This window comes from Mesitornis unicolor, unplaced genomic scaffold (assembly GCF_000695765.1).
Source record: "Mesitornis unicolor isolate BGI_N332 unplaced genomic scaffold, ASM69576v1 scaffold43295, whole genome shotgun sequence".
NCBI lineage: Eukaryota > Metazoa > Chordata > Aves > Mesitornithiformes > Mesitornithidae > Mesitornis > Mesitornis unicolor.
Genome location: NW_010186982.1, coordinates 9,139 through 19,080, shown reverse-complemented (window position 1 = coordinate 19,080; position 9,942 = coordinate 9,139). Strand labels below are relative to the sequence as shown.

General features: G+C 51.3%; 1 protein-coding gene across 1 annotated transcript; it reads left to right on the top strand.

Moving 5' to 3' along the window:
- Positions 1–3,154: 3,154 nt before the first annotated feature.
- On the top strand, positions 3,155–4,233 carry PEBP4 (phosphatidylethanolamine-binding protein 4; the record flags this gene model as incomplete). Its single annotated transcript, XM_010185293.1, has 2 exons — positions 3,155–3,294; positions 4,101–4,233. Coding segments are annotated over exons 1-2 (273 nt in total), but the record flags the coding sequence as incomplete, so codon positions are not given.
- Between the last annotated feature and the right edge of the window lie 5,709 nt (positions 4,234–9,942).

The following is a 9,942-nucleotide window of genomic DNA, read 5'->3' as shown; positions in this document are numbered from 1 at the left end:
TATAGATGGCATTATAGATGGCATTATAGATATCACATTTTATCTCCTCCCAATGAACTGGAGTGATAGCGGGACTGCAACACTTCGCTTCCTTGGGCTTCCCATCATCTGATTAACCAAATCTATCCAAAAGCCACTAGTTGGACTTCGTACCTCTGAAAGCTTCATGCTTTTAGTCCCAAATATTGGGAAGCTGGGAACCTCCTGGTCCCATGATCCAGAGCATGGGAAGAGGTGATGCCAGGGCTGTTTCAAACCATTCTCCAATTTAAAGTGGCTTAAAAGCAATTCCTTCCTCTCCTTTTGCTGGGGTTCATAGGAAAGGGATAGAAGATGCAGGGTTGTGTGTGGAGCATCATCTGAGCATGGTGAAATCCCTGGGGTTATGTTTGCTGGCACTTGTGCACAGAAATGATAAAACCGGGAAGCAGGAGGGCTTTTACACATGTTTCAAGCAATTTTTTTGGCCAAGTATTATTAAAAACAACTGTAAGTGGAAGGCAGCTTCTCATTCAGGAGCGTGGAGGGGAAATCCTGAATAAATGCCTTTTTCCCAGCCCTGCATGGCCACAGCACCACGCCGGGGCATCCCAGCGGCTGGCAGGACCAGATTCCTGCGGCACTGCTGAGTCAGGTGAGGCCACACGGAGCCGCACCTGGGCTGCAGGGAGCGGAGCATGGCCCGACACCATGAAACGTGTGCGTGTGCCCATGGGAGGATCCTTCTCCGGGCGGAATGCTGCTCCTGCGGGCTCTCAGACACGTGGATTACGGCTTCGCATCGGCTGCGGTGGAAATTATCCATCCTCTGCGTGGGTTTGCCGGGCTTGGAGTGGTTGTGCAGGCAGGGTTGTGTCGGGGCAGGCCTGGCAAGCAAAGGGAAAATATGGGGGGAAGATATGGGTGGTTTGTGCCCATCTGATCTTGCCCAGGAGCTGTCGTCTGCCTCATTCAGCAGAACCTTCCCATGCATTTTATACCCTGGTGATGGGGGTTTGCTGCCTGGGCTTTTCGCTGCCTTTTTGACTCAGTCTCCTGAGCAGGAGAAGTAGGATCTCTATAATTACTTTGCAAATAGCTTTTAGAGAGAGAGCTGTAGTTTGTCTTAGGATGCTGTAAGAGAGAGCTGCTCCCATGGGGTTTTCTCCCAGAGCATCCCCAGGGGATACCTCTGCACCTCATCTGTCAGCAAACCCTTTTGTCCTCATCCCGTCTCGTGAAGATGCTCTCAGGAGGTCTCTGGATAGAAGTGGCTGACAATGCTTCTGAGTGAAGAGGTTTCTCAATGCCTCCAGGCTTAAAATAATGTAAAATTGGGGTTTATCTTGTCTCTGGCTTTTGCTGTTATTTGGGTAACCACACCAAGAGATGCTCCTCCACTACCCTGGGACAGACCAGGAGCTGCAGCAATGTAAGCCTTGTGCCAGCTTTGCTGCTTTCGTGTTCAAATAAAAAGCCAAACTGGATGAATTTACCATGACATGAGAGTAATTTTGGCAAGAGGAGACCCTTGTCCATGTCTACAGCTCTCCTGGTGTCCAAGTCCCTGGTCACAACCACTGTCCCTTGGTCTTGCCAAGATTTCAGCTGAAAGAAGTCTATTTAATTCTTTTTTTTTTCCTAAGAAAATCTGCCTTTTTGTGCTGGAGAGTCCTTGGGCATTCCTTCCCCTGGCACCCCAGGTTATCAACCCCTTGGCTTGTGATAGTGTGTGAGGATGCAGGGCCCATTCTGGCTCTCCTGACTCATCCAAACCAGCGCTCCTGACTCCTCTGGGAAAAGCGCTCCTCATGTGAGGCCGTGCAGGCTCCAGGCTTTAATTACAGGGCTTGCCCATCTCGGAGCGTGGGAACGGGAGCCATTAGCCCCTAAACCTGTGGATCATTCCCAATACATTAATGTTTCTAATTAGTTAAGCCCGATGCCTTTTTCTCTCTGTAATGACAGCGCCGCTAGTACTTACTCGTGCTCGCCCTGCGTGCTGGTACTTCTTTTATATAATGATACAGCGTGTGTTGTAATACCTATTCCCAACTGGCAGTGAGGGTTTTTTTTCGGATACACCTCATCCAGAATGGATTAGGCAGTGGAGAACACGAGCAAGTGCAAATAAACCTTTGGGTTGTCTGCTTTCTAATTAGCCGGGAAGTTTTTAGCATGGAGGGGGGGGGGATAATTAGGGCTGGGGGAGGACCCAGAGCTGGTGGGTCCATTGGAGAAGGTTGCTGTGGGATGGGTGGGATGAAAACCTGGTTTTGTGCTCCTTTATGGGATGAGCTGCCCCTTTTCCGGGTTCTGTTTACATTCCTGGTTCTTTCTTCCCTCCCTTCCCGGGAAACCGTCTCCACGGCAACCTCAAAGCTCCAGGCTCTGCCTCGGAGCTGCTCGCCCATCCCCAGGGTAAGTGGCTCAGCAAGGCCCAGCCATGGTGGCCATGGCCATGGGTCCATCATGCTGCTGCAGGCACCTGGGTGAGGGCTGGCATTGGGCTTGGCAGGGCTGGGGGTGTTTAAACCTCGTATCCTGGCTCTGCTCATCCTCAGGGCTTGGCTTGTGCTCGGTATAGACTTGAAAATGTGTGGCTGAGTTCAAGGTGAACCCTTGTGCTGTTCCCTTGCAGGGGATCAACCCAGGGTCAGGGTGTGTTGGGCAGTGTAGTGGCTGGTTGTGTGACCATTGGTGATGGACTTGGTTAGACCGTGAGCAAGCCTGGTACTGATTTTTCATCTTTTCCATCAATTTTGGAGTCCTATGGAGAGCAGCAGGGTCAGCACTTGGAGATGGGGGCTCTGTCCCCTCTTGGTGCCACCTGGGCTTGAAATGTGTGCACATTATATGTGCACATCCCTGGTGCCGTGCAGGAGGGTGGTGATGCACCACCAGAAATGGGTAGAAATGGGTGCTCCAAGACGCCAGGTCTTGCTTAGGTCTCAGTGTTCACTGGCACGGAGCAGGAAACGCAGTTCATTTCCACCATAATTGCGATTAATGGTGTGAAACTGGTGGGACTGAGGGAAAAATGATGCGTAAGGCTGGGCGTGCTTTGCATTGAGCTGGTTTTTGGGGGGCTGAACTGGAGCGTGGTGGTGGGGATGCTGGGTCACAGCTCTGCCCGTGGGTCTGACCCTCTCTGTCTCTGTCCCTGCAGGGCAGGATGAAGCTGCTGGGTGCTGTGCTGCTGGCTTTGGGGGTGCTGGGCAGTGCAGCCCGGGATAAGCAGCCCCCCTGGCTGGACGAGCCTTCCCAAACCTGCTTCTTCCAGCCGCTCAGCGACGCGGACAGCGAGTTCTGCAAGTGAGTGATCCCTCCTGTTGTCCCCTTTCCAAAATGGGCATCCAGTCACGCTCTGCCCTTGTGTCACCTCCTGGGGTGGTTCCTTTCCATATCCCCTTCACCAGGGCTATAAATATTGGCTGCTTTCTTCTTTTTTGCCGGGAATCTGGGCCAGAGCAGTGCCCGCCGCACTGTGCAGCTCCCGTTTTGTGCAAGCTGAGGTCTTGGTGTCTCTGGTCACCTCGAGTTGTTCCTTGGTCCCTTTTTGCAGAGGCTTTTATAGCGACTTAGAGCACCAGAGGTGACAAATGCTTTCTGCAGAAAGTTTCAGAGGAGGGAGGGTACTTTTGGGGAAGGAAAGCCCTAGAAAAGGTCACCCTACAGATCTCAAAGCCCATCCTGTGGAGATGTTAATGCTGGAGGTGTGGGGAAGAGGAGGAAGCCTGGGGAGCTTCTGGAGTTTGGACAGTTTGGGCTGTGCCCCCCAGCCGAGCAGCTGATGCACCCCAATATCAAGTGTTTTGACATTGATGGTCCTTGTCTTGAGCTCTTGTAGCTGAGGGAGTTGCTACTCCACAGATATCCCACATTACCTTTAATATCCCACATTACTGAGAGCTTCTGCACCAAAAACCTCACTTCTGCTACTATTCAGTTAACTAAAATGCTCTTTAAATATGAGCAACTTAAGCTTCTAGTTGGATCCTTCATCTCCTACCTGGCATCACGACCACAGCTGAAGCCTGGCTGGAAAGTGGCACAAATTTCCAGCCCCTGCATGGTCTCATCCCAACTTACACCCCTTTTTCTCCCCCTTTTCTCCCCAGAGGGGATTTGGAAATCATCTACCCGGAGCTGGATGATGTGGGCTGCAACTACATCCCCCAGTGCCACCAGTACCGGTGGCGGATCAGCAAGGAGTGGGGCCCCCCGCGCATCCGGTACCCCCAGGCTGTGAAGGTGAGGTTCGTGCTGTGTAGCTTGTGCTTCTCCATGTCCATTAAATGTGTGGATTCACCACAAAACGATTGTGTACACCCATGTGTGGTTGTACTTTGAGCCTGGCTGTGACATCCACGTGTTTGGGGCCAAGCAGGAGCACCTAGCGCCTGTGTTTTGGGTGCTGGGCACCCCGAGCCATGCATGGCTGAACATTGGTGTGCTGTCAGCTCTTTGTGTTGTGCTGGGTTAAATTTGGCCTGGAATTGGGGTGAATTTCTGAATTTTTGGGGGTTTTTTTCCCCCCATTGCTTCAGAGTTTTGAGTTGAGGCTGAGCTGTGAGTAAACAGTTCAGAAGGAAGGAAAGAAAAAGGTTATATTTAGGATCTTTCCCCTCCTGTTTTTGCTGCATTGTAATCTCTCTATTTTGTTTTTGTTTTTCTCTGTACATTGTAGCCAAAATAATTTGCGAACAGAGAACTTTTTTGTGATTGTTTGTAAACTTTTTAAAGCAAACGTATGCTTTCGCTGGGTGCTGACATCCTCTGCCCGTGTGTAACTGGCGTCTGACTGGAGAAATGGGTTTAATTAATCTAATGAGCCCCCAGGGAGCGCGGGGGTTGGGGTGCGGTGGGGACCGATAACCGGGGGGGTCCGGTGCCCCTCAGGGTCGGGGTTGCAGTTCCCACTCGTCGCCGCCAGGTGGCAGCATTGAACTTCCCGAGCACGGGGAGGCGCTGGGTCCCCTCCCGCACCCCGTGGGGGATGCGGTGGCATCAGCATCACCCTGTGGGGGGACCTTGTCCCCAAATCCCCAGTGCAATCCCCATGGAACCCCAATAACCACCCCATGCCAGGTCCCCACTGGCAGCTGTGGACACCTCAACTGGATCTGATGAGGGAGAAACTCAGCTTTTGTGCGTCTTGGCTTTGACTCCATGTGTTAAGAATAATTTTTGTTTCTGGCTGCTTCGTTGCCGTCTGGAAAGTCTCTTCCCCCCGTTGATCACATGGCTTGAAGTATAACTTTCCCTTAAAGATGTCTAATTCTTCCAAAAAAATAATCCTCCCTGGCAGCGGATGCCGTACATAAAATCATCCATCACTTGTGCTGTGCTTTCCAGTAGTTTGAAGTTTCCCAGCGATGTAGGCAGTTGCTTTTCTTTCTTATTTTTATCCTGGAAAGCAAACTAAGGCGGGGAGAAGGGAAGGGACTTGGCTGTGGGGATGCTGCTCTGCCCAGTAATGGGTGCTGGTGGGGACTGCTCTGCCCAGTAAGGGACACTGGTGGTAATGGGGAGGTTTTGGGGGAGATGCAGAGCCAGACCTGTGCCTGTTGTGTCGGGGGGATGCTGGCTTTGTATTTTTGAACCTGAAAACAAGAACAAACAAATCACCTGGGACTCGTGTGTGTGCCACATATTTGTGGACTGGATGCCAGCTGTGACACTGGGGGGTGGGCAGGGCCCCAGGAACCCCATTTAGGGGGTCCACGGCTCCCGCTGGCACCGGGGCTGCTGATGGCTCATCTCCGCTGGCAGATTTGGCACCGCTCCCTTCCAAGACAACTCGGCACATCTTGCGCTGAGGCGGCATCTGAGGACACGGGCCCCGCCGCTTCCCCGGCTTTGCATTTATTCTCTCCTCCGGCCTCAGCCAAAAACACGTCCCCAGCTCCACGCAGCCGGGAGCCTTCCAGCTTTACTGGGTGCAAACTGGGGGTTTAATTTTGGGTGAGGAGCTGGGCGGCCTTAAATCGGTTGCGGAGAACAGGCTTTGAATTGCCTCAGGCTTTCTCTATAGGAATATATGTATATATTTCTTTCTCCTGAACCGGTAAGGATGCTTAGGAATAATCTTTTTTACCCCCAAAAAATCATCTGGAAGTGAATGGTAACAAGTGCTGCCACATCCTGTACCAGGGCCACGGCGTGTGTGGGCAACAGCGTTGCTGCTTATGATTTCCAATGGGGATTTCTAAAGTAAAAATACTTGATTTTTTTAGATTATTCCCAAGTGAGAATGGGAAACCTCACTTTGCTAAAGCCATCTCCATCTATACAGGATGCCTCTCAGCATGTCGGGGTGCTACGGCCCTTGTGGCTGGAGCGGCGAGGGAAGGGCTGGGCAAGGGCCTGGCTACGCTTTTGCTGTCAAAAATCAGTGGCAGAAAAACTCGGGGTTTGAGTATGAAAACTTGTGTAGGAAGTGTCTGCTTTCTGTGGAACACTTTGTCTCTTCAAGAAAAACAACCACCAAAAAAGCCAAATGCGGCGTGTTTGTTTTTCTCTCCGGAAATATCGATCGGTTTTGGGGAGGAGAGGGGAATGGGGCGCTCCCCATCCTTGTTCCAGGTATGGGGAAGGGGTCTGGTGGGGCTGCGTTTTACCCTGCCAGGACCTGGGTCTCTACTTGCAGCCTGAATGCCCTGAAGTTGATGTCAATGTGTTGTGGGTGAAGGCCCTTCAAGCAGTGTGGCATCTCCCATGGCTTCAACCCATCACCTCCTGGATGTTTTTAGGGATTTTAATATTTACTTTGTTGTTCACCCAGCTTAGACCCTGGGCCATTGCATTGGGTTGTCAGCTTTATCCAACATCGCTTTTACTTCCTAAAAGTCCCATTTTTTACCTATTTTTGGTGCAACGAAGGCAGACGTTGCGTCTGGCTGCCGTTTCTGCGAGCTCGGGGCTGTGTAGAGGAATAACGACTGCATCCCCAAGCGCAGGGAGTCGGTGACTGATGGGTTTGGTACCCAAAAAACACTTTAAATGGCCAGAGATACACAAATTGCATGGCTGGGGCATGTGGGAAGGGTCTGTCCGCCAGTCATTTGGTCCATCCTGGTGTAGCAGAGATCTGGGTGGGTGTGAGATGCAGCTCTGTGATGCTGAGGATGCTCGGTCCTTGCAGGGACCCCCTTCTGAGCATGGGATAACAGACATCCCATGCAGTTTTTTAGTAGTACCACAAAGACACAACGTGGGGCAAGCACTAAACGTAGCCATCAAAGCATCCATCAGCATCTTCCCGAAAACTTGGGCAGAGGAGCTGCTGCCAGGCCCTTTCCCAGGCCAAGGAGGATGCGGGAGCGGAGGGGGAGAACATCTGGATAGACGGGAAATGCGCCCTCCTCGTCCTGCCTCCAATATTGCTTCGCTCAACCAAAAATAAATTGGAAAAGAAAATTGGACATCGCATCAATTTGGGGCAAGTTTATAAATTCTGCAGCTAAGCAATCCCAATAGAAAATGATAGATCGCCGGCGAGCGCGCAGTCCCGGCCGTGATGTATGGTCGCATTAGCTGAAACACCGTGTTACATGATTCTGTTTTATTACCACTGGTGGCGGCAGACAGAAAAACAGATTACGCTTGAGATCAAATCGATGGGAACTTTATTTACTGGCCCCTTAAAAACATATTTCTGCGCTTTATAAAAACATACGGGAGATGCTATTGATAGAAGTTGTCTGCTTGTTAAAAAGCAATTTGGCCGCCGCGATGCTCTCGAGCTGCGGTTGTCGGCTCTACCTTGTACCTGCTCTTCCAGATCTGTGCCCGTCGTGGGGTTTGACGACTTCCTTAGAGGTTTTTTTTCGGGCTGTGCCATCGCTCGTTTAGGGTTTGGGGAAGGGGTAGGGCTTGTTGTTTGGAGAAGGGGCCAGGCGTTGCAGAAATAAAGTGCTTTGCTCAGGGTTTCTACCTCAAACTGAACTTTATGAAACTTAAATTGGTTTTGCGAGAGCTTTCTCCTGACCCAGCCAGTCTGAGAAGGCAGCTTGTACATCTGTGAACTCGGATTTCTCTCTGCAGCTGTACAAATCACCACCTTTTTCTTGGCTCTTTCAAGAACTGTACATTTTGACAGTACCTTATTTAAAAAAAAAAACCACTACCAGAATGAGCTGGCGCTGAAAAGGCAGCTGGAAAAGTCCTCAAACCACTCAAACTATGGGGTGATGCCCCTGTGGGTTGTGTTGGATTTATGCAGCGGTGCCTCCGTGTGCTTTTTGTGCCTAAATCTGTAACCCGTACCCTGGGGTGCTGCTGTGGGGCTGGAAAACCAAGGCCATGCCCTGTCCCACCCTGGCACATGGGATCATGAATGAGCCTTTCCCAGGAGCTTGGGTCGTGCCTGGAGCCCATGGTGGAGCCTCATGGCGAGGTCCATTTGCTGGTCACATCCCATCCTTGTCCCAGTCTCCTCCTTCTGTGAATGCTTTGGTTGGGTTGGGGACAGTCCTGATTTATTATGAAGGTTTCTGAGCTCTGGGGTGTGGGGCCCATTATTTGGAAAATTTCTTGCATGAGGAAATCCATTAGCGCTGGACAAAAGGAGGAGAGGGTTTGCTCCGTCTCCTAATTGGGATGTGCCGGGGTCGTGTCAGCAGCTGGTGGGAGGAGGGGGCTTTGGAGCGGCGCTCAGGTTAAATTCAGGTCTCGTTCAAAGATGGATTTCGGCAGAAGATTCCTGACAGTTTGTGTATCCTCGCTGGCTCGTGGAGCTGTTTGGGGTTAAGGAGCCACCCGCGTGTTTTTCTCCCCATCCCATTCGGGCTACTTATAAAAAAACAATGGCCCAACATTCCTTCTCCATGCCGTCAGCCAGATATTATGGGAATTAGCCCAAGCCCCTGGTGCTGAACCCCTCCCTTCGGCCCTGCTGATGCTGGTTTGGGTTCCCATGCCCCGGGATGGTTGTGGCAAACCAGCGTCTTCCACTTCAGAGGGCTCTCTGGCGCCTGGGACCCTCCCGGCTTTGAGCAAAGGGGGTTGATGAGCTCCCAAAGTGCCTCTTGGAGGGGTGTTAAAGCAAAAAATGTGTGCGCTGCAGGCTCTTCTGTGCTGCAGCAGCACTGTCCTCTGCTGACCCACAGTCATGCAGGGGCTGGCCCGCTGAAAATGCCTCTTTATTTTGGTGGAGGTTTGCAAGGCAGAGCTGGTTTTTGGGATGTAACCCCGCTCGTGTACCTCTCTTTGCTTTCTGTGCCTTCTGAGGACCAGGAGCGCTTGCTGGGAGAGCATCCTTGATGGAAAGCGGTGGAGAAGTGCGGGGTGTTATCCCACCATGGGCCCTTGGCTGACCGGAGGGGACCGATGGGACAGCTGGTGCCACATGCCATGAGAGCCGCCTTCCATGAGCAATCCTGGCAGAAACGTCACTTCTCATCTGTTTCATTACCTACACATTTGCTGGACGTTTAACCATCCTGGACAAATACAAATTCCCCATGGGCTTTAGCCATGGCAGGAACCTACAGGTCCTCGAATCCGCCCTCCTCATCTCTTCCGTATCGGCATCCGCGCGCGTGCGGGACGGACGCTGGTGCCTATTTCCCCAGCGAAATGTTTGAAGCGGCTGCTGATTTCACTTTGATCCCCGTAAATACTATACAGTAATCAAAGTTTAAGCCGCTTTGGATGAAATAATTGCTTAACAATCATATAAGACAAAGTGATTCAACAAATGACAATTAGGACTTGTGATATACAGAACAGATGCATTCAGTGTACCATATTATAATGTGCTAATACGAGATTGACAGCACAATAATAGGAGAGAACAGCCACTCAGCCTATAATTCGAAACCAAATGTGAGGCTGTCCACAGAGCTCAAATCCGAACAGGCTGTAAAAATTAGAGGTAAGAAGGCACGAGGTTCACAAAGACTCATTAGCAGGTTGGCTGCGAATTTCCAAGGGCAGCGGGGGGATAAAATTCCTGCT